Genomic DNA, 23,829 nt, shown 5'->3' with positions numbered 1-23,829 from the left:
CTTACCAATCCGGGTGTGGGTTTAACTCGGACTCTGTTTCCCAGAAGGCCTCGCGGCCCGAAGGGACTTGTGGGTGCTTCACTGTCCTGGCGGCGGTTGGTGGATCCGCAGCTGGAAAAAACCGGCTGCGTGTTTGAGTCCACTGGATCTCTTCTCATCAACCCACCTCTTTCTGACGCTAATCCCACGGGTAGAGGCGCCAGCCCGAGCGCTGCCTGGCAGTAGGTGCTCGTCGAAGTCGGCGCGCGCCACCTTGTCTCCCCACAACTCAGTCAGGGCCCAGTCCGGACGACCGTCGCCTCGTCGCCATGGCGCCCACCATCCAGACCCAGGCCCAGCGGGAAGATGGCCACAGGTAGACTTCACTGCTTGGCTCTCGTCTAGGCGAGGCGGAGGGTCGGGCTCGGGTGTCTATCTAGAATGTCACTAACCCCCCCCAAGTTTTCCCGTGACGTCACGGAGCGCTCACCTTTGATGAAGAGAGGGGTTCCTTCAGGGATGCGGTGTTACCCCTTCTCCCCGCCACCGAATTCGGGAATTAAGCTCTGGGAGACTATTCAGAAGGGGTTGAGCTCTTAGTCCTCCAGTCAAGCGTCTGGAGATCCTTTTTTCCAAAAACAATTAAGTATGTGGTTCTTTTTGTTAAATACTTGAAGACACCCCCTTGAAAAGGGGTTGAGTACTTTGGCTTCATTCATTTAAGCATTTGAAAGGGACTGGATAATTGGTTCCCTCTATTAAAGCACTTGAAGCACCTATACTAAAAGGATTACCTCTTTTAAAAACTTAGAGAAGGCTCACTTCAGTCTCCTGTCAATCTCATCTCCATCTTTTTACCAATGTCTCTCTCTACCTACCAGGCCCAATTCCCACCGGACTCTGCCTGAGAGGTGAGCCCCGTTATGTTTTCTTTTCCCCCCAGTTATGTATTCTTAAGAGGGGTGGGCCAATGGTGGCTGGAAGCAGAGGTGGGCAGCGGGGGCCGATTTCCACTCTCCCAATATATCAACGGGTTTTATTTATTTTGTTTCCAAACTCCCACTCTCCTCCCCTTTGGAAAATATTAGTTTGTTCTCTGTATCTGTGGGTCTTTTTCTGTTTTATTTCATTTATTCATTTACTTCACATGTAAGTGGAGTCATTCGGTATTTGTTTCTCTGACATAGTTCATTAAGCATAATACTCTCTAGGTCCACTCGTGTTGTCCTGAATGGCAAAACTTTATTCTTTTTTATTGCTGAATAATATTCCACTCTCTATATATACCAGATTTTCTTTACCCACTCATCTATTGATGGACACCTAGGTTGCTAATGGATCTCAGCTATTACTAGTAATGCTGCAAATGAACCTAGGGGTGCATATACCGTTTCCAATTAGGGTTTTAGTTTTCTTCGGCTAAATACCCAGAAGTAGAATTGCTGGATTGTATGGCAGCTCTATTTTTAATTTTTCGTGGAATCTCCATATTGTTTTCCATAGTGGCTGCACTAATTTACAATCCCATCAGTAGTGTATAGAGACTTCCCTTTTCTCCACATCCTCGCCATACTTATTTGTACATTCTGACAGGTGTGTGGTGATATCTTATTGTGGTTTTAATTTGCATTTACCTGGTGATGGTGAACATCTTTTCATGTCTGTTGGCCATCTGTCCTTTTTGGAGAAACAACTATTCAGGCCTTCTGCCTGTTTTAAAATTGTGTGTGTGTGTGTGTGTGTGTGTGTGTGTGTGTTAAGATGTATGAGTTCCTTATAAATTTTGGATATTAACCCCTTATCAGATATATCATTTGTGATTATCTTCTCTTAGTAGGTTATCTTTTCCTTTTGTTGGTTTCCTTTGCTGTGCAAAAACTTTTTAGTTTTAGTTTGATGAAGTCCCGTTTGTTTATTTTTTTTCTTCAGTTGTTCTTGCCTGGAGAGACATGCCCAAAAAGATATGTCTGCCTATGTTTTTTTCAAGGAGTTTCACAGCTTCAGGATTAAGTTATTAATCCATTTTGAGTTCATTTTTGTATATGGTATAAGAAAGTGGTTCAATTGCATTTTTTTCATGTTTCTGTCCAGTTTTCCTAACACAGCTTATCGAAAAGACTGTCTTTACCTTATTGTATATCCTTGCCTCCTTTGTCATAGATTAATTGACCATATAAGTGAGGAATTATTTCTGGTCTCTTTATTCTCTACCATTGATTTATGTTTTTATGCCAGTATCATATTGTTTTGATTATTGTAACTTTGTAGCATAGTATAACAGGGAGTGTGGAACTTCCCACTTTGTTTTTTCTCAAAATTTCTTTGGCTATTTGGTGTCTTTTGTGGTTCTGTATAAATTTTAGGATTAATTGTAGTTCTGAGAGGAATGCCATTGGTGTTTTAATAGGGATTGCATTGGCTCTGTAAATTGCTTTAGGTATAGGGACATTTTAACAATATTAATCCTTTCAATCCATGTGTAAGGTATATCTTCCATTTATTCCCATCTTCAATTTATTTCTTCAATGTCTTATAGTTTTCTGAGTACAGGTCTTTCACTTCTTTGGTTAAATTTATTCCTTGATATTTTATGCTTTTTGATGCAATCGTAAATGGTGTGTAGAAATGCAACAGATTTCTGTATATTGATTCTGTATCCTGCAACTTTACTGAATGAATTTATTAGTTCTTTCTTTTGGTGTGTGGATTCTTTAGGGTTTTCTATATATAGTATTATGTCATCTGCAAATAATGACTGTTTTACTACTTTTTATTTGGATGCCTTTTTGTTTCTTATTCTTGTCTGATTGCTTTGGCTGGGACTTCCAATGCTATGATGAACATCCTTGTCTTGTTCCTGATCTTAGAGGAAAAGCTTTCAGTTTTCACCACTGAATATATTAGCTGTGGTTTGTCATATATAAGCCTTTATTACATTGAGATATGTTCTTTCTATATGCACTTTGTTGAGAGTTTTTATCAAAAAGTGATGTTGAATTTTATCAAATGGTTTCTCTGCATCTATTGAGGTGATCATATGGTTTTTATCCTTCATTTTGCAAATGTGATATATCACCTTGATTGATTTACAGATGTTGAACCATCCTTGCATTCCTGGGATAAATCTACTTGGTCATGGTATATTTTAATGTACTGTTGAATCTGGTTTGCTAATGTTTTGTTGAGAATTTTTGCTTCTACGTTACGTTCATTAAGGATATTAGCTAGTAATTTTCCTTTAAAATTTTATGAGTTTATTTGAGCCAAGCTAACAACATATGCAGGAGAGCAAGATCTCAAATGCTCGCCGCCAACCCCCCCCCCCTTTTTTTTGCAATGTCTTTGATTTTCATATCAAGCTAATGCTGGCTTTGTAGAATAAGTGTGGAAGTGTTCCCTTCTTTTCAGTTGTTTGAAATAGTTCAAGGATAGGTATTAACTCTTTGATCGTTTGGTGGAAATCTTCTGTGAAGCCATCTGGTCCTGGACCTATTTGTTGGGAGTTTTTTTATTTCTACTTCAATTGTTTCTTCTTCTTTGTTGAACAAAATGGTTTATTGAGTATGTGACATAGCACCTTGGGGTCTTTCAGTCAGACGCCAGCCTCTACTTCAATTTCATTGCTTGTAATTGGTCTGTTTAGATTTCCTATTTCTTCTGGTTCAGTCAAAGAAGGTTATTTCTAGAACTCTTAATTCAGTTCTTCTAGATTGTTGAATTTGTTGACATATAATTATAGAATTTTTTGAATGATCCTTTGTATTTCTCTGGTGTTTGCTGTACATGGTCTTTCATTTACAGTTTTATTTATTTGGTCTATCTTTTCTTCTTAATGAGTTTGGCTAAAAGTTTGTTAATTTTATCTTTCCAAAGAACCAGCTTTTAGTTTTATTGATCTTCATATTGTTTTTAAAATTTCTATCATTTCCATTCTGATCTTAACAGTTTCCTTCCTTCGGTTTTCCTTGGACTCTATTTGTTCTTTTCTAGTTCCTTTAGGTGTAGAGTTAGTTTATTTGGGATTTTTCTTTGTTTCTTGAGGTAGGCCTGTATAACTATGAACTGCTTTTATTGCATCCCGTAAATCTTGAAAAGTTTTTATTTTCATTTCTTTCAAGGTAGTTAAAAAAAAAATTACTGGTTTTAGAGAGTGAGGGAGAAACATTGATTGGTTGCTACTACCATACTACCTCAACTGGGGATGGAACCTATGACCTAGGTATATGCCCTGACCAGGAATTGAACCCCCAACCGTTTGGTGTATGGGACAAAGCTTCAACCAACTGAGCCACACCAGTTGGTGCAAGATAGTATTTTTATTTTTTTATTTTTCAAGTATATTTTATCAATTATGCTGTTACAGCTGTCCCAATTTCTTTTCCCTTTGCTCTCCTCTGCCCAGTACCCCTCTTCCCTCCAGCAATCCCATCCCCCTTAGTTCATGTCCATGGGTCGTGCATATAAGTTATATGGCTTCACCTTTTCCTATATTATTCTATTATTAAGTTCCCCCCATTTTGTACCTACCAATTATGCTTCTTAATCCCTGCACCATTTCCCTTTTCCTCCCCTCACCCCCTCCCAGCTGATAACCCTCCAAATGATCCCCATACCTGATTCTGTTCTGATTCTGGTTGGTTGCTTAGTTTTTGTTTTTTTATTTTTTTTATGTTCTGTTGTTGATAGTTGTGAGTTTGTTGTCATTTTAATGTTCATAGTTTTGACTTTTTCTTAAATAAGTCCCTTTAACATTTCATATAATAATGGCTTTACCTTCTCTGGGAAGCACTTTATCTGCCCTTTCATTCTAAATGCTAGCTTTGCTGGATAGAGTAATCTTGGTTGTAGGTCCTTGCTTTTCATCACTTTGAATACTTCTTGCCATTCCCTTCTAGCCTGCAAAGTTTCTTTTGAGAAATCAGCTGACAGTCTTATGGGAACTCCTTTGTAGGTAACTCTTATTTTCTCTTGCTGCTTTTATAATTCTCTCTTTATCTTGAACCTTTGGCATTTTAATGATGATGTGTCTTGGTCTGGTCCTCTTTGGGTCTAGTTTATTTGGGACTCACTGTGCTTCCTGGACTGGTATGTCTATCTCCTTCGCCAAATTAGGGAAGTTTTCCTTCATTATTTTTTCACATACGTTTTTAATTTCTTGCTCTTCCTTTTCTCATCTGGTACCCCTATGACTGGCACATTTAAAGTTGTCCCAGAGGTTCCTAAGCCTCTCCTCATTTTTATCAATTCTTGTTTCTTCATTCTGTACTGGTTGATTATTTCTTCCTTGTGTTCCAAATCATTGATTTGAACCCCAATTTCCTCCCCTTCACCATTGGTTTCATGTGGATTTTCCTTCGTTTCACTTAGCAAGCATAGCCTTCACGTCTTCCCTTATGTTGGCTATCTCCTTGTTGCTTACTTCTCCCACTGGAACCTTGATCTGTTCCTTTTTGGGCCATACTCCTGTCTCTATTTGACAGGTTCCTGTGTTTGCCTCTGTGACTTAGGTGGAGCTGTTTCATCTGTTATGTAGTAAGAGGTGGAGCCTTAGGTATTTGTCAGTGTTGGGGCAACCCGTTTCACCATGTTGTAGCACTGTATGTCGGGGAGGGGGTCTGAGAGAACAATGCTGCTTGCTCAGCACTTACCCCTTTTCCAGGCACTTGTCCCGCTTCCTGTATGGGTCTGGTGCCTAGCTGTTGCCCTAGTTGTGGTTCCCAGAGTGGGTGGGTCTGTGGACATTCTAGGATCATGGGTCCCTCTAAACAAATGGACTCTGCTGAGGGACGGGCAGTTTCTTCCGCCACTCCAACACCCACTGGTTTTCACAGTCAGAAGCAATGAGGCTTGATTTTCCCCAGAGCTAGAACCGTAAGCTATGCAGTCTGGTCTGGTGCTGGGAGCCTCCCTCCCTATGTTTTTTAATGTGTGACTGTGCTTTCCACCGGCAGGCTACCACTGCCACTGCCTCCACTGCTCCTACTCCACATCCTCTCCACCCTGGCTCTGCCCTTCCTACCTGTCTGGATGAGTATTACTTCTTTATATCTTTGTTTGTTGGACTTACATGCAGCTCAATTTTCTGGATTTCTGGTTGTCTCTAGATTTGAGGTAGTTGTATTCCTTCTTAGTTGTGACGGGAGATGCAGCCTGTCTACTTACACCTCCATCCTGGCGGGAAGTTCTCAAGATAGTTTTTGATTTCTTGTTTTGTTTCCTCTGATCCATTTAGTAGTATGTTGTTTAGTTTCTATGTATTTGTTTTTCTCTAGTTTTCTTCCTGTAGTTGATTTGTAGTTTTGTGACTGAAGTTGGAAAAGATACTTGATATAATTTCAGTCTTCTTGAATTTCAGGGTTGTTTTGTAGTTCTAGTCTGATGTTCCATGTGCACTTAAAAAAATATGTACTCTGCAGTTTTTGGATGAAATGTTCTATAAATGTCTATTAAACCAGTCTGGTCTAATGTGACATTTAAGGTCATTAATTCCCTATTAATTTTGAGTATGGGTGAACTTATACAGCCAGAATGAGGTATTAAAGTTCCCTACTATGCCCTGGCTGGTGTGGCTCAATGGAGTGAACGCCAGCCTGTGAACCAAAGGATCACTGATTCGATTCCCAGTCAGGGCACATGCCTGGGTTGTGGGCCAGGTCCCCAGCTGGGGGCACATGGGAGGCAACCGCACATTGATGTTTCTCTTTCTCCCTCCCTTCCCCTCTCTCTAAAAATAAAAATAAAACAATAAAGTTCCCTACTACATTGTATTACTATGGATTTCTCCCTTTATGTCCATTAATATTTGCTTTATACATTTAGGTGTTCCTATGGTGGGTATTTATGATTGCTGTATTCTCTTCTTGGATTTACCCTTTTGTAATTATGTAATGTCCTTGTCTTTTCCTCTTATGGTTTTATTTTTAGAGAGGGGGAAAGAAAGGAGAGAAACATCTCTTTGCAAGAGAAACATCCATCGGTTGACTCTTGCACGCCCCCAGCTGGGGACCTGGCCTGCAACCCATGCATGTGCCCTGACTGGAAATCTAAATGGCAACCTTTTAAGTCTTCAGGCCAGTGTTCAATCTACTGAGCCACACCAGCCAGGGCTGTCCTTGTCCTTTTTTTGTTTTTGTTAACAAAGTATTTTGTCTTATATGAGTATTGCTACTCCAGTTTTCTTTTTGTTTCTAATTGCATGGGGTTTTTAAAAATTTTTTTATTTCTCCAAATACAAGCAAAAGTTTATATTTAGAAAGTCACAGTAGTAAAGTGAGGTATGGAAGTGAGCCAGCTAGGCTTTGTGGACTCAGCAAGCAAGTTACAGAGACCTCTCCAAAAAGGGGGGGCCCTTGAAGCTTAGGAGAAAGAAAGCAAAGCTATGTGCCTTGAGGGAAAAAAAGAGGAAGGAAAGTTATTGGTGAAAGAGAGAGAAGGAGCAGCAGGTGGGGAAAGGCACAGGCCCACTCAAGAGGAAGGAAAAGGAGGGGTATGTTTTTCCCATCCTTTTACTTTGTCTTTTAATTATTGATAAGTATGTACTTATTGCCATTTTGAACATTGTTCTTTTACTGTTTTTCATAGTTCTCTGTTCCTTCTCAATTTCTTCTCTTGTGGTTGATGGTTTTCTTTAGTATTTTGTTGGGGTTCCTTTGTCTTTATTATTTGTGTATCTTATGTTGGTTTTTGCTTACCATGAGGTTTATGGATATCATTAGCTGTCCATTTTCAAGCTGATAGGCATTTAAATTCAAACATATTTTATAAGGACTACATTTTTACTCCCCCCTCCACATTTTGTCTTTTTATGTTGCCATTTTATGTTATTGATGTTTTAAGTCTTTTTGTGTCATCTCCTCCCTACTTATTGTAGTTTGATTTGAGTTTGATACTTTTTCTTTTGACCTTCATAGTACCTTTTTAAATGAGCCATTGTGTTACCAGATCTGGAGTGGTCTGCCGAGTCAAGTACTGCAATAGCCTCCCTGACATCCCCTTCGACCCCAAGTTCATTACCTACCCCTTCGACCAAAACAGGTGAGACTAAGATTGGGAATGGGAAACGACTAACTTAGAGTAGGAGTTCCTTGAGGGCAAGGACCTCTTCTCTTGTTGATTGCTCTCCCCTCAGGGCCTTGAGTACCAGGCACATACTGTAGTAGGTGCCTGGTAAATATTTGTTGATGAGCAAGTGGTGTCCATGTCTTCCCATTGGGAGACCCAGCCTTCAGACTCCAACACAGAGGGCCTTCCACTCTTGAGTTCCTCCCTGTAGAAGTTTAGCCTTTGTGAAGCAGGGATTTGAGTGGTAAAGCTGAATCAGGAAACCATAATGGGCATTGTTTCCCTACCCAGGTTTGTCCAGTACAAAGCGACTTCCTTGGAAAAACAGCACAAACATGACCTCCTGACTGAGCCAGACCTGGGGGTCACCATTGACCTAATCAACCCTGACACTTATCGCATTGATCCCAGTGGTATGTAGGGAGGCAGGGAGGGCCTGCTTTAGGCTAGCAAAAGGGCAGGCCCAGGTCTCCATCATGGTCTTTTTACTCCTTTGTTCTCTTCCAGTACTCTTAGACCCAGCTGATGAGAAGCTTTTGGAAGAGGAGATTCAGGCTCCCACTAGCTCCAAGAGGTGAGGGAGTGCTGAGTGGGGACTGGGGACTGGCTCCAGTGGAAGGAGGGTGGTGGGGTCCTGAAGTGCCTGATCTTCCACCCTAGGTCTCAGCAGCATGCAAAGGTGGTGCCATGGATGCGGAAGACAGAGTACATCTCCACCGAGTTCAACCGTTATGGCATCTCCAATGAGAAACCTGAGGTTAAGTAAGTTGTAGTGGGTATGGAGGGAAGGTAGAAATTTCAGGTGTGTCTACTGGCCCCTAAAGGCCTTTCTTTTTACTCATAGGATTGGGGTTTCTGTGAAACAACAGTTTACTGAGGAAGAAATTTACAAAGACAGGGATAGCCAGATTACAGCCATCGAGAAGACTTTTGAGGATGCCCAGAAATCGGTAATTGAGGGACTAAGATGTGGAGAGGCAGAAAAGGGGGTTGGTTCCAGAGCTCATGATTCTCCTCCTCATCCTGTTTTTGTCCCTACCAGATCTCCCAGCATTATAGCAAGCCCCGAGTGACACCAGTGGAGGTCATGCCTGTCTTCCCAGACTTTAAGGTCAGATGTGGGACAGGAAGCAGAGGGGGATAACCTGCCACCTCTGCCCATCTCACTTCTAACTCTAATACCCTTCATCTCCCAGATGTGGATTAATCCATGCGCTCAGGTCATCTTTGACTCAGACCCAGCTCCCAAGGACACCAGTGGTGCAGCTGCATTGGAGATGATGTCTCAGGCCATGATCAGGTAAGTGGCCCTGCTTTCAATCTTGGCCTATTCCTCATTGCCCTTTGTCCTCATTTATCACTGCTTTTTCTTTTCTCCCAACCAGGGGTATGATGGATGAGGAAGGGAACCAGTTTGTGGCCTACTTCCTGCCTGTGGAAGAGACACTGAAGAAACGAAAGCGGGACCAGGAAGAGGAGATGGACTATGCGCCAGATGATGTGTGAGTGGGCTGGGGTTAGGTTCTGGAGATTGAGAAGTGTGTGTCTCTTTCTCCTTCATGGGGAAGAAATGGGGCTAACCCTGTTCCCTTCATCCTCAGGTATGACTACAAGATTGCTCGGGAATACAACTGGAACGTGAAGAACAAGGCTAGCAAGGGTTATGAGGAAAACTATTTCTTCATTTTCCGAGAGGGTGACGGAGTTTACTACAATGAGTTAGAGACCAGGTATTGGTGCATATTCCTACATGAGATTAGTCTGGGCCTGTGCTTCACGGTCAAGACCCTGGGATATACCACCTTGGAGGTCATTTGTACCTAAGGATTTTTCATGTGCATCTGTAAGCAAGAGCAGCAGAAGCCTGCTCATGCATGTGGGCTAGATTGTTTCTAACACAAGAACCCCCAGAGAAAGTCTTCATGTAATGCTGGAGATATTTAGATCTTTTGTGTACGGTAGACAGCCAAAAAAGTAAACATAACCAAAGTATAGGATTACACATAGAATCAGCATATTTTAAATGAAACCCTGGACACCCAAGTGCAAAAATGTGGATCTACCAACTCCTTCCTAATGGCTAAAATTTTACTGTTGGCTGGGGCCTTTAGTGTACAGGTTGGGGAAAAATAAGGGTGATCTTACATTTCTTTTTAAAGCAGAAATTATGAATTTTGATCCCAGAAGCCAGGCAGGAAATGTGAAAGAAGGCACCATGGGCTGGTGGGGTATGGGTGACCTAGAGCTGTTGGCAACTTCCAAGGGGCACCACAACCCAGCCCAGCAAAGAACTCCAATCCAAAAAGGCCCAGTGGGGCCATAGGTTCAGAAATCTAGTTCTGTATTTTTAACTGTTGGTAACTAATTCATGTTAAAATCTATAGACACTGGCAACCAAACTGTTATCTTGGGAGCTAGCATCCTTCCCGTTCTGTCTCAAACCAGAGTTTAGTCTTATTCAATCTGTATTCATTCTGATTTCTTCTAAGCTAATAAGCATTGGTGAGGAACTTAAGAGCAAAGTCAAACCAGGTCCTCCACTGGGGGGTTTTAACTGCATCTTCCACACCCCTTCCCCTAACTCGCCCACTGCAGGGTCCGCCTGAGTAAACGCAGGGCCAAGGCCGGGGTTCAGTCTGGTACCAATGCCCTGCTTGTGGTGAAGCACCGGGACATGAATGAGAAGGAATTAGAAGCCCAGGTAACAAGCACCACTGGCACAGGGCACCGTGGGGAGCGTGGTGGTGGGTGAAGAGGGAAACAGAAGCCTGACAGAATACCTTCTCTTCCCCTCAACCCTGCTGCTTCCCAGGAGGCACGGAAGGCCCAGTTGGAGAACCATGAACCTGAGGAGGAAGAGGAGGAGGAAATGGAGACAGAAGAGAAAGAAGCTGGGGGCTCAGGTAAAGCTGCACAGGTGAAACCCTGGGACCCCTGGGAGGGTGGGAAAGTGGATCTCACTTCTTTTTGTTTCCCTCACAGATGAGGAACGAGAGAAGGACAGCAGCAGTGAGAAAGAAGGCAGTGAGGATGAGAACTCAGGCAGCGAGAGTGAACAGGAAGAGGGTGACAGGGATGAGGCAAGTGACAAGAGTGGTAGTGGTGAGGACGAGAGCAGTGAGGATGAGGCCCGAGCCGCCCGGGACAAGGAGGAGATCTTTGGCAGTGATGCAGATTCAGAGGATGCCGACTCTGATGATGACAGAGGACAAGACCATGGAAGTGACAATGATTCAGAAAGTGGCAGCGATGGGGGTGGCCAGCGGAGCCCCAGCCCTAGCCACAGCGCCAGCCCCTTCCCCAGTGGCAGTGAGCGATCAGCCCAGGAGGATGGCAGTGAAGCCGCAGCTTCTGATTCCAGTGAAGCGGACAGTGACAGTGACTGAGTCCTTTCTGGGCTGGCAGGGACATGATTATGTGCAGATAGGCACTTTCTGTGGTCTATTTGTGAGCCTTTCACTGTTTCCCTCTCCCCCAAACCTTTGCTGTTAATAAAGCCAGCTTCTCTATTTGCCTTCCCAGGCCTATGGTCTCCAGCCTACATCTCCCCCCTCCCACCCCAACCCCAACCCCAGGTGCTCAGTGGCCTCAACTTAAGGCATAGAAGCAAAGGCCAGAGGCAGGACCATTAGGCTTTCAACAAAATGTAGCATAACAAAGGTCAGAATCCTTTTTTTTTTTTCTTTTCCAAAATAAGCCCAGACCATTAAACAAGTGGAACTCCCAACAAATAAATCTCCAACAGCAAGAAAAACTGTACAGTTACTCAAAGCCGATTCTGCCAATGGGGCTGGGGATAGAAGGGAGGGTGAAATGGCAGAGGGACTGGGGAGAGGCTGTAACTGGAGAGGGTTAGGGTCCTGCCCATCAGAGTGGGGCCGCCTGCGTCCTGCACACTCTGGTCAGGTAGGGGGAGCGGGGCAACTCTTGCGTGTGTGTGTGTGTGTGTGTGTGTGTGTGTGTGTGTGTGTGTGTGTGTCCCTCACCACCTCCTAGTGTGTGTGTGTGTGTGTGTGTGTGTGTGTGTGTGTGTGTGTGTGTGTGTGTGTGTGTGTGTGTGTGTGTGTGTGTGTGTGTGTGTGTGTGTGTGTGTGTGTGTGTGTGTGTGTGTGTGTGTGTGTGTGTTTGTCTCTCTCCCTCACCACCTCCTAGTGCCAGGCAGAGCCAGCTCACCCTGATGGATAGTGAACAAGATGGGACTGGCTGGGAGGAGGTGAGGGTCCTTTAGGAGGGACTCTGCTGATTCCAAAAGAGGTGGCCCCTGTCCATCCCACTTCCCTGGGCTAGTGGGATGGGAATTGGAGAAGCCCTGGGAGTTTGAGGGGAATGAGCAAAGGCACAGAAACATGGAGAGGCCGGGGTGGGGGACTTGCATAGGTTGATGAGTGTGCAAGAGGTACATAAATAAACCTGACGCCCCACCCAGCCCGGCACTGGGAGAGGCTGGGGACCTGGAGCAGCTACCCAGGGCTACACCACCCTCTGGCATTCTCCCCCTCTCTGGGCTGAGAGCTGAGAGGTCCAGACCAGGAGGGCAGGGGCAAAACGATCAGGGGGAATGGGTGAGAGTGTGGGGAGGGCAGTGGTTTTAATTTTTTTTGTTTTTTCCCAACATTTCATATCTTTAATAACATACACAATGGTTACCAGCCATATTCATAACAAAAGTTATTCATAAAATGTATCTAAAAATAACATTTTTTTTCCCTTTTCGGTGTGAAAAGCTTGATAATGTCCCAGTGTGTGGAGGGGTGGGGGTTGAGAGGGAAGAAGGATTGCAATAGGGGACCTTGGCTTCCCCACAACCTGAATCCCCAAATTCCCTACCTCCACTTGGGCAACCCCACTGTAAGAACAGGGACCAGAGGGGCTGGATGAATCTCTGGGTTATGACATAGTGTTCCACTTAATAAGGTCATGACATAATGGGGAGTGGGGGAGGGTGGGGAAAGAAACCAAAAACCAAACAATCTCCTTTCTCTTATTCCTTATCCCCAAATCTTCCAGCAACCAGACCTGGGAGTGGAGAAGAGTGTATGTTGGTGGGGGAAGGGGATGTTAAGGCAACAGACTTCCTGACCTCACTGGCTGTCCTGGCTCCCCACCTTCAACCTCTGCATCTGGGGAGCCAGGGCTGGGGGAGAGGGGGGAAGTGGGGAAGGGCTAGGGAGTCTGGAGGAGGGGGCTCTGCCCCTCTCCCCTCGTAAAATTCAGGTTCCCCCTGCCACTTTCTTGGCTCAGAGAGAGGCGGGATTCTAAATATGAGGGAATGATCAGAGAAAAACCGTTAAGAACTATATAAATATGTATCTTAAATAGGTCTAAGAAATTAATTGTAGAGAACCTCTGATAAAGAGGGCAAAAGAAGGTGAGTGAGAAGAGGGTGGCTCCTGTCCTGGGAGAATGATGGGAAGGAGGACTGGGAAGAAGGTGGTGAGGAGAGGTTCCTTCCTCACCTGCCTTCTCCTTAGCGCTTCTCAAAATAACATTCAGGAGAGCAGGTTATCTACCCCACTTGTCTCCCCAAATGTCAGGTGGTTCTGAGCAGGCCCCACAAAATAGTGGGTCAGTGACTCCCTGGGGGAGGCTGCTCCCTCGGGAGGGGCAGGTTGTGAGCGGTCTGGAGGAGGCAGGGGTGGGATGGGGCTAAGTGGGAGATGAGGAAAGGAAGGAGGGGGCAGGCAGGCTGGCCAGTTCCTGCCCTCTTTATTCTGGCTGCCTCCTACCTCCCCTGGCCTCAGCAGAGATCCCTCGATGGGCCTGGGAGTGAACAAGGCGTGTGCCAATGTTAAACAAAAATTAGAAGTATAAGAGAGTAGAAAAATATTAGAATGTATAGCTGAGCCAGCCCACCCTCTTGCTGTCGAAGAGAAGCCCGTTGGGGGTTGGCCCCCGCCCGCCGCCCGGGGAGTCTATGGGTGGTGCGCTGGGCTGTGGGTCCTGTCAGATGGTGGAGGTTTTGTCTGTCCCATCTGTGGTAAGAAAGGGAGGAAGGGAGGAAGATCAGGAGCTGGTGGGAAGCTTGAGAAAAGATGCTCAGGTAGCCTGTCATCCCAGTCAGGCCCTCCCTGAAGTCCAGCCTCCCCTAGGGACCCCTCAGGATGACTCTGAGTTGCTCAGTTCAGAGGTGGAGATGCTGCTGGGTAGGTGGGAGCTGGGTCAGGGAAAGAGGAAATGCTCACCACCCAAGGCGTGTTCTGTCATGCTCAGACACAGAGACTCCAGAGTGGGATTGATCTCCAGGTCAGGCCCAGGGACCGGACAGTCTGTGGGATAGAGATGGAGGTGGTAAGGACTGGACTGGATGGGAAAGGAAAGCCAGGAAGATAAAGGACAGGATGGGCTGACACTGGGGAGAGGATGGGAGATACAAGAGGGAAAGTGAGGTAGAGGAAGAGACAGAGAAACAGAACACATGAGACAGGCACACACTAGGATGGAAGGTGTGACGAAGGACAGAGACAGGCCTGGGTTTGTCACAAAGCAAGCAGAGGCTTGACCAACGAAGAGAAAGCCGGACTTGCAGACAGAGGAAGTGATGTGAAGCTGAGGTAGCTTCCTGGAGACCACACAGGCTGTGACTATTTTGGATATACTCTGCACGCTGTCTTGGGCACAGTCTGGGCATCTAAGGTGGGTACTGGGCAGCCCTGTGCTCCCTGACTGATGATCTGCTCTGCAAAAGTTTAATGAGAACGCCTCCTGTCCCCTCTTGAACTTGCTCCTCTGGGCAGGATTTGATCTGGGAAGGCCACGCAGATGGGGCAAATCAGGACAGCAATCTCAGGGCTTGTCCTCAAACCACCTCTCCGAAGGGCTTCCTGTTCTGGAGTCTAGGAGACAGCCTCTCTCCTGGGCTCCTCATTGCCACTGGGAGGAAGCCTGAGCTTTTTACCTGGTTTAGAAGACTCTACTCCCACTTCCACCTTCACCTTGCATCACGTCCCCTCTGGAGCCCTGAGCTCCAGCCCTGTTAAGACTACTTAAGTGCCTTCCCTTTTGACCTTGGGCAAATCCTCTCTTTGAGTCTTAAAGTGGTGACTGAACAGATAGGAATGACATCAGTGCCCTCATGTACAGTCATGAGGGTTTGATCTGACAGTGCAGTAAAGGTGTCTGACAAATAGCTGGGCACAGAGCATTATCAGTAAAAATAATTGTTCATATTTTTGGCTCCTGCAGTTCACCCATCCAGTCTTTTAACATCGTTTACAGATGCCAAGCTTTGTGTCAGAATGAACACAACTAACAGGGTCTCCTATTTTCAACAGATGGCAGTCCACATTATCTTGTAAATTAAGAATCCCTACTGACTGGCAGTTGATGACAAGAAGAGTTTAGGGTCATCTGCATATCTAAGATCTCTACTGAGGCAGTCATTTCAGACTAACCTTATCTGCCTCTGCAGTCTTGGTGCCCAGCAGTGGGCCTGGCACAGGGTAGAGGAGTCATCCTCACTTGCTGAGCAAGGAAGGCTAATGCTTCTCTACCCTCCCTTCTGTCCACTCCTCCCTCATTCTGATCTCCCATTGCTGGGCTTGTCTGTGAACACAGGGAAAACAGCCCTTCCACTTCAAACAGCCTTTAATGTAAAATCTGATCCAAGAGCTAATGGTTCTGGCCTGGTCACCTGGCTTCTAAAATGCCAGTGAATTGATAGGCAGGACTTCCATCCACAGATACCTCACTGCTTTGGCTCTCTTATCCCCCTCAACCTCTTCCAAGCTGAGTATTTAACGATCCTCTACAAAGATGGTGACGGAGACCAACATAGATACCAAAATTAAGACCGGGGGGTGTGGGGGGATGACAACAGGTGTGGACATGTGGATATAGAAGTAAGGGGTGAGAGAAGACAGAGAAAGGAAGGCAGGATCTGAGAGAGAAAACTGAAACGGGTGGGGAAGAGTACAAGAAAACACATGATGAGGGGAGATGGGTGCAGAGTGGTGGAAAGGATCGGGAGGGGTGCTCGAGCATGTAAGACACAAAAGAGAAGATAAAGGCCAGCTAAGGGTGTTATGGAGGCAGAGTCCCAACTGCTAGGGCACTTTACCTGGAGGGAACATGAGAATGGCCTGGGGCGATGAGTGGACTGGGAGCGAGTGCGTACGCTGCACAGAGCTGCGACTCTGGCTGGGCATGCTATTGCTGCCTCCAGGGTTGGCGAACCATAGGTTCTGCAAAAGGCATGGGGAGAAGAAAGTGGGTGAGTGGGGAAGAGGCCCAGGCTCAGGAGCCCCATCCCCTCTAAGCCACGCTCAGGTGCAAAGAAGTGAACACACATCCCAGGCACAACCACCACAAACCCAGAAGCACCAGGCCCTCTATTTCCAGCTGCTCACCTGTCGGCCCTGTCCCCCAAGGCTGGGGCTGGTGAGGGCATGTCTAGGGGAGATGCCCCCAATGCCCGAGGGACTCAGAAGGCCCATTCTGCTGGGCGGGAGGGCCCGGGGAGGCATTGGGAACTGCCGTTGGCTCCGCCGGGCTACCCCCATCCCCACAGAACCAGCTATGGGGAGTGAGTTGGAGCCAAACGCCCAGCTGTGAGAGAGCAGAAGACAAATGTGTCAGTTTAGGTGGATGGAGCCCATCTGTCCACCCCTTCCTCGTCTCTCCCCAAAATTCCAAATGGGTAGGACAGAACACAGACCTGCTCTGAGCAAAGATTCCCTGCCCCAGTTCCCACATCACACATTCTGTCTCCTGCCCAAGGGTACCCCCAGGATAGAGACGGGAAATGTTCTTCACACCTAGTACTCAGCTGTGGTATTTCTGTTATTTGTTTGTGGTGAGAAGGGACTTCAGTGCCCTCTGCACACAGACAAAGAGAACAAGGGACAGACAAGGGGCCTGCTATCAGGACATGAGCTGGTTTTGCCAGCTTAGTACCCTGTTTCAGTGGTAAGAACATCCTGATTTTCTTCTGGAAAAGTCTTCACTGGGTGACGTATGTAAATCACTCAGTGACTGAATGAGTCCCATGGATTCCCAGCCCAGAATGCAATCACCCTCTGAGCAACACGTATCAACCAGGAGGGCCTAGGGAGGAAAGGCCTGCCTGCCTGAGTTGCCTGCCTACCCTTTCTGCTGCCGGTAGTTCTGCATCTCCAGTGCGGCTTTGCGCGGGAAGGTCCGGAGGAGCTTCAGCACTTGCTGTTTCCAGGACAGCAGCCGTTTCTTCTGCGTCTCCGTGAAAGCCTATAATTGGGGAAGTAAAGCGGGGATGGGGGGTGGGTGGGGGGGTGCTTCTTTCAGATCTGCCTTCTGTTCATTTGTTCAAATATTTATCGACTGCCTGCTCCATGCCAGGCAATGCTGGGATGCGGAGGTGACCTGCGCACATGGAGCTTACAGTTTAATTGGGGAGAAGATAACTCAATTGTGATGAGCAGTGGGAGGGAGAAGCACAGAAGGCACAAGAAACCTGATCTATAAGGAGGGGCCAGTGAAGGCGTCCCTGAGGTAAAAACATTTGAACTGGGAGCTGAGGGGCCAATGGGTGGTGAGGTGAGGGCTAGAGAGGTGGACAGGAGCCAGCCAGGCATAGCCCTGTTTGCCACATAAAGAGTTTTGGTTTAAAAAAAAAAAAAAAAGGTTGGTTCTGAGAGTGATGGGGCCACTTCTCCCTTCTTGGAGCTCTAGGGAAGGTCTCACCTCATGAGTTAGGCACTTTTCGATGAGCTGGAGGTAACTGGTGATATTCTCCTCGTCAGGTCGGGACACCAGCAGCTGGGTGCACACTGGGAGACATGGGAAAGGGCAGGGGTTAGCCTCCACAGAGGAGGCACAGGAACTCAGGTTGCATGAGTACTAGCTATGTGCCAAGCATGGTATCTGGCTTATCATGAAGATATATAAAGTGCCCAGCATAGAGCCTGGCATAAGACAGATACAAAGTCAATGATACCTTTTCCCTTTTAACCTTTACAAACATCTCATCAATGGGCATTTTTAGCATGAGGAACCTGAGGCTCAGAGAGGCAGGGTCACTTGTCTAGGCCACATAGATAAAAGAATCTAGGCACAAGAGTAAAGTCTGCTCTAGCCTGTTGCCTTAGAAAAGCCCTTTAAGAGCTCTACCAAATTCAGTCACCTTGGAGAGAATCAACAGATTCTCTTCATCTGTTCAGTCTGTACTGTTTGCCGTTTCCACTGACATACTGTCCTTTTTCTCAGGCTGGAGATGCTCTGAGGCTTAGGGCTGTCTTCCACCACCAGCCTGGACACACCTGAGGGCAGAGGCCTTGCCACGTCAATCTCAAGTCACTCTCTGTGGTGCTCTAGTCCCCAGCGTGCTTTAGAAAGCTCTGTTTCCACCATTTAACTTGAATTTGACCCTGAAGGCCTAGGTTCACTTGGCTCTCTGCCCCAGAACTTCATGCTGAAGCCTGGGTGGTCTCACCTTTGCCCATCACCCGTGTAAACTGGCTGGGGATGTCTCCATCGGCGACAGGAGCTGGGGCTGGCTCACTGCCGTCAGTGGGAACTGCAGCAGGTGGAGGGGGGTAGCTCTCAGCAGCTGGAGGGTCCTTGGCCTCAGTGCCCTTCTCCATGCTAGGATGAGCCAGGGGAGGCTGAGCACCAGGCAGCAGTGGCTCCCCCTGGCCCCCATCCTTGGCAGCAGGGGTTGTGGTGGTGGTGGTGGTGGCGGTGGTCACAGTGGCCTGGAGGACACTGTAGGCCTTGATGGGGGTGATGATAATCTGCTGCAGCTCCTGCAGAGCGTTTCGCAGGTTTCCTCCTTCCAGTACGTCCTGCGTGAAGAGGACATGGTCGGGGTCACATCTCTGCAGAAAGACTACACAAATGGGGTCAGACAGGGCTTGGAGAGTGCTTGGCAGGACCCTGGGTTCCAGCACAGAGAGAAGGCAGGTAAAGGCACCACAAGCCTGTATATACACATTTGTATACACACATTCCCTCTTTCCCTTTCAAGGCAGAGTCCCATAGAACTCAAAAGAAGGTGGTCTAATCCTGAGGCCTTAGGGTCCCACCAAAGATGGAACCAGATTTGGATGCAGAGATCTGGAATGACACTAAGGGGGGAAAAAACAGAAGGCAAGTGGTGGGGTAAGGGGAAAGGGAATGCAAATGGAGGCAGTTATGTAAGGAAAGTGAGTAGATGAGAAACAAACCAAACGGAGAGATTACGCACCCATAGAGACACTGCTCTACCAGAAAGACTAGTCAGAAATGGAAGTGAAAGGGGAGAGAAGAGGTTGAGTCAACAGACAGCAAGATTTTGGGGACACACACAAGACAAGGAGGGGAGCCTCTTAGCCACTCGCAAGTGAGTCCTGTGATCCAACTTAACTTGGTGCCGAGAGACTGGCTCCCTAAGGCTGGGGATGTCCTGAGGGGTGGCCACATGGATAGCAAGGATGACTCAGAACCTTTAGTCTCCTGGTACCACTGGGCAGCCAGCTGACCTTGGAGATAGGGATATCAAGTCCTCACCTTCTCCAGGGACTTGAGGACGCTCTGCCTCTCACGAAGCTTCTGGATGCTCAGAGCTATCTTGTGGCGGGCACCTTTGGTGACATTCTGTGGTAGGGGAGAAGGGGACAGGTAGCTGGAAATGGGAGGCTGAGGTACTTAGGGTGCCCCAACAAGGCCCAAACAGATGGAAGCGGCTCAGGCCACAAGGGTAGTATCAAAATGGTACTGCCCCCAACTCTGCCCTGATGGTCGCCTGAGCTTTACCTGAGACTCCAGGTGCTGCTCAGTCAGTGTCATCATCTCCTCGTAGCTCATCTGTGAGAAGAGAGCTGCATACTTGTGCAAGCGGAGGCTCTTGAGCCATGAGGGCACATCTGTGGAGAAGGAGGGAGGACATAAGGTCAGGAGTCTGTTCCATCAGTTAGCTCTGTGTCCTGGTTTCCTTAATCAGACTGGGGTGTCTGAGGGCAGGGACTTCTACTCCGCTCAGACCTCTCCCCTTCCCTGGGAGAGGATGTTAGGGGGTTGGAGGGATGCAATAGGGTAGCAGCTACAAACTCCCTTCTGTCCCCTGAGGTCTGCAGAAGCCTCTGGAGGAAGGTCCTAGTGCTGCCCTCCCATTGCACCTTTCATGCCACTGCCATCCTCCTGGAAAGTGTTCCGGCTGGAGCCCTGCTCCTCCGTCTGCTCACTGCCAGAGGAGGCCACGCTGCTCTGGGGTGAGAGGGGTGCGTGGTCAGGTGTGGTGAAAGCAGCCCGGGCCCCCAGATCTTCCGGACTCGGCCACTCGCCGGGGGCCTGGGGACTCGTGGGAATGAGAGACATAGAGCGCTTCAGCGGGCTGGGGTGAATCTGGCAGGGGAGACCTGGACAGAGGGGGAGAGAAGCAAAAAGTCAGGCTTGGGGATCTGACCACAGGAGACCATGCTGCCCCAGTCAGTGCCATGGATGGCAGCTCAGCCCCAGAATCCAATAAGAAGGGACCCTGGCATTTCAGGGAAACCGCCTACCAGAGTCTGCTGGTTCCCTCACCCTTCATACCCAACCTATCAGCAAGTTGTGTTACTTCTTTGAACCTCTCCACTTCCTCTGCTAGCACCCTGGTCTGAGTCAAACCCCACCCTAACTGGAATTACTCACAGTCTTCTCATTGGTTTCTTGCCTTCACTCATTTCACAGCAGCCACACTGATCCTTCTAAAAATGCAAATCTGACCAAATCAATCCCTGCTTAAATCCCACCTGTGGTTTCTCTTCATGTTAAGAATAAAATTCAAATTCTTTCACACACACCTCTACAAGGCCCTGCAGGACCTGGGCCCTGCTCACCTCTGACCTCTCCTCTTCCTCTCACCCTTTGGATCAAGCCTTTCTAGCCTTTGTGTCCACCTCCATTTGATCCCGGAACACCCAAGCTTGTTTCAGCTTCAGGACTTCTGCACTTGGTCTTTCTTCTTGTCATCCTGATTTTAGCAGTTGGCTCCCTTGGCAAGGGTCACCTCTTCCAGGGCCTTCCGTGAACCCTCAATATGAAGGGAGCTGTCCCCACCAATCCTGCTTGCTCTCTCTTATTACTGTCTTGTCTTTCTTACAAAACCTATCACAACCTGGAATGATCTTATCTAGTTATATTTACTTGCTTATTAACTATATGCCTCTGATGCAACAGATCTGTGACAGCAGGGACCGGTGCTGTCCTAGATATCACTGTACTGTCGGTAGTTACAGTGGGGCCAAGAGCAGAGGAGTTTCTTCAGAAGTACTTGTAAACTAATGAAATACACAAACTGCACCCTCAATACCCCTGTCCTTGGGCTTCACCACCTCCCCCAGATTTTTCCTGAAGTAGGATCAAATCAGGGTGAATCCAGGTCCTCTTCCATAGGACACTGCACAACCTCCCCATCCATCCATCCATTTATCCACCCACCCACCCACCCCATTCCTGATGTAGGAAGAGGAATCCAACTTGACTTTTTACCATTCTCAGGACAGGGGAGGTTCCCATAGCTCCCGGGCCCTTACACACGCTACTCCCTTTGCCTGTTCACTCTTCTACCCTCGTCTGCCAGCCATTTTCAGCCTCTGTTCCACCCTCTGCACTACCTGGGCCCCAGAGCTGCTGCCACCTCAAGCCCAGCACCTACTGCCCTCTTCACTAGCCTGCCTCTCTTGCACTGGACTTCGGGCTTATATAGCATGGCAACCCTGCACAATCATTTCTGCATCTCCAGGATCAGTAGCAAGGGCAGAATATAGAGGAGCCCTCAGAGTTTCCTGAAGGCCAAAAGGAGGGTACCAGTGATCCTAAGGGTGGTAACAGGACCTCTGAGCTCAACACAGTGAATCAGGAGTAGCCCAAATCCAAGAAAAAGAAGGGAAACAAAGCCAAATGTCTCACCTTAGGTAGGTGAGAACATCAAGGTCCAGGGAATTGAAGCTTTTTTGCCCCAGTTACAAGAGTTGAGAGGCAAAGCAGAAGAACGCCAGCCTTATTTCTTATGGAAAGGCTGATTCCTGCCAGCACCCCATTGGTACCAGCCCAGGAAGGCGGACCAGGCTGGTACTTTCTCTCATCTGTGACCATCTCTAGGCTTCTAGCCAGGAAGTCACCTGAGGGAGAGGGCAGTGCACTAAACCCACTCCCTAAGGCCAGCCTCCAGCCCTGCCCAGAACCTCTGCGGTCCTCTGCTCAGGGCTCCTCCCAAGCCTCTGAAGTCCTAGAAAAAGATGGCACACTTTGGGCCCTGAAGAGCTGCGGAACCCTTAATACAGGCCTTTTTATGCCTGTCTTGATGCCTCTGGTCTCCTTCTCCCTCTCTTCTCAGTCAAGAAGGAGGCAGGCAAGGCAGAGGGGGCAGGAAATTATCCTGACTGGAACGACTGTGCAGTTTGAGGATCCCTGCTTAGCCCCACTCTGGGGTGGAGGCTGACCACAGCATGAGAACTATAAAAACAGGAATGCCAGCCAGAGATCCAGGGCCTCACTCTCTCCAAGAAATCCTGATCTGTCCTTGGCAACACCCCAAACTACCCTGCCTGCCTTTACAAGCCAATCCTTGCTCTCCGCTCAAAAATATTTTAATGATTTCCTGTTTCCTGCAACTGCTGGAAATTGAAAAGCTTCATCCTGTTCTTCAAGGACCCCCACAATGTGGCCCTAACATGCTGATATCTGGGAGTCAAGACAGACGTTAAGTTTAAATCTTGGCTCTGCCACCTATTAACCGCACAATCCCAGGCAAGTCACTTCATTTGCTCCCTGCCTCCATTTCCACGTGAAGTCCTTGGCACAGGGTCAGGCACATGATAAACCTGAGTGTTTGCTACAGTTACTACTCACTTAAATCCATGCACCTCCCCAGCCCTGTTTGCTACAGTTACTACTCACTTAAATCCATGCACCTCCCCAGCCCTGCCAGACATATCTGCATACTGTCTCCTCCAATATGACACCTCCATGCTGTCAATTCATACTGTGCCCTCTATTTGGAATGTCCAATTCCTTTCTCTCTTCTGGTTCAAATCCCCATCCAACATTGTTTCAGCCTGGTCCTGCAGTAGCTGCTGTCCCCATTGTGAGGAAGAAATGTATGGACACCCTCCTCTTGACAAGGTCTGAGTATCTTCAGGAGGAAGCAGTGTAGCACTGTAGTTAAAAGAGTGTAAGCTGTGGAGCCAGACTGCTTAGATTTAAATTCTGGTTACACCACCTCGGACAAGTGACTCTCCTGTGACAGCCAATGAATGCATAGGTGTAATGTTCTCAGAACAGCTCCTGGTAAAGACTAAATGCTTAATATGTTTTAACTAGAATTATCATTATTAATATAGCCTCTCAACCTGGACCCAGAAATTACTGTCATGTTCTGAGACTGAAAAACACCTTGGGTTGCTCGAGTTCCCAGACATACCCCCTATCTTTCTATCTTTCCTGATTCTCGCCAGTACCTGGGAGGGAGGGAGGCTGCCAGGACATACATATTTAACTGAAGAAGAAAGAGGCTACAGGGTAACTGATGTGTACTAGGAAGTGCCATACAACGGGGCACCAGAGACCCAGGGTTCACCCCACCCACTGGCATGGATGACATTTCACTGCTACTTTTTGCTAGCCTGCTTTAACCAGTGCCCACTAAAGGGGACCAGCCACACAGAAGATAAATCTTAGAAACCTCTTGCCTTGAGTCAGGTCATGTCACTTTACCAATCCTTGAAAATACCACTTTCTCTTATCCTATTCATTTCAACTAACATTTCAAAAACTCAATGGAATACCAAGGTCATCCTGCTCATCCCAGCCTCCAGGGAGCTTCAATAAGATAACTTTTCCAAAGCCACTTAGTTG

The 23,829-nt window shown here is 47.3% G+C and overlaps 2 protein-coding genes across 2 annotated transcripts in view; one reads left to right on the top strand and one right to left on the bottom strand.

Moving 5' to 3' along the window:
- Positions 1 to 84: 84 nt before the first annotated feature.
- On the top strand, positions 85 to 11,484 carry PAF1 (PAF1 component of Paf1/RNA polymerase II complex). The gene is made up of 14 exons (XM_090261228.1): positions 85 to 355; positions 861 to 890; positions 7,921 to 8,013; positions 8,332 to 8,453; positions 8,548 to 8,614; positions 8,701 to 8,802; positions 8,885 to 8,990; positions 9,083 to 9,151; positions 9,237 to 9,340; positions 9,426 to 9,542; positions 9,642 to 9,770; positions 10,636 to 10,741; positions 10,853 to 10,943; positions 11,023 to 11,484. The coding sequence occupies exons 1-14, from the start codon at positions 309 to 311 to the stop codon at positions 11,424 to 11,426; spliced, it is 1,587 nt and encodes a 528-aa protein (XP_090117354.1). The 5' UTR covers positions 85 to 308; the 3' UTR covers positions 11,427 to 11,484.
- A 1,211-nt stretch (positions 11,485 to 12,695) lies between these two features.
- SAMD4B (sterile alpha motif domain containing 4B) overlaps positions 12,696 to 23,829 on the bottom strand; it is a 35,403-nt gene continuing 24,269 nt past the window's right edge. The window contains exons 4-13 of the mRNA XM_090261408.1: positions 20,109 to 20,348; positions 19,747 to 19,856; positions 19,501 to 19,587; positions 18,446 to 18,797; positions 17,698 to 17,783; positions 17,123 to 17,241; positions 16,386 to 16,584; positions 16,097 to 16,220; positions 14,223 to 14,306; positions 12,696 to 14,012 (exon numbers count right to left, since the gene is read on the bottom strand). Coding sequence (XP_090117534.1) covers positions 13,984 to 14,012; positions 14,223 to 14,306; positions 16,097 to 16,220; positions 16,386 to 16,584; positions 17,123 to 17,241; positions 17,698 to 17,783; positions 18,446 to 18,797; positions 19,501 to 19,587; positions 19,747 to 19,856; positions 20,109 to 20,348 — 1,430 coding nt within the window. The 3' untranslated portion in view covers positions 12,696 to 13,983. The remainder of the gene's footprint in view (positions 14,013 to 14,222; positions 14,307 to 16,096; positions 16,221 to 16,385; positions 16,585 to 17,122; positions 17,242 to 17,697; positions 17,784 to 18,445; positions 18,798 to 19,500; positions 19,588 to 19,746; positions 19,857 to 20,108; positions 20,349 to 23,829) is intronic.

This window comes from Furipterus horrens, unplaced genomic scaffold (assembly GCF_987537825.1).
Source record: "Furipterus horrens unplaced genomic scaffold, mFurHor1.1.pri manual_scaffold_13, whole genome shotgun sequence".
NCBI classification, from domain to species: Eukaryota; Metazoa; Chordata; class Mammalia; order Chiroptera; family Furipteridae; genus Furipterus; species Furipterus horrens.
Note: the sequence above shows the minus strand (reverse complement) of the source record. Positions and strands in the feature narration are given on the sequence as shown.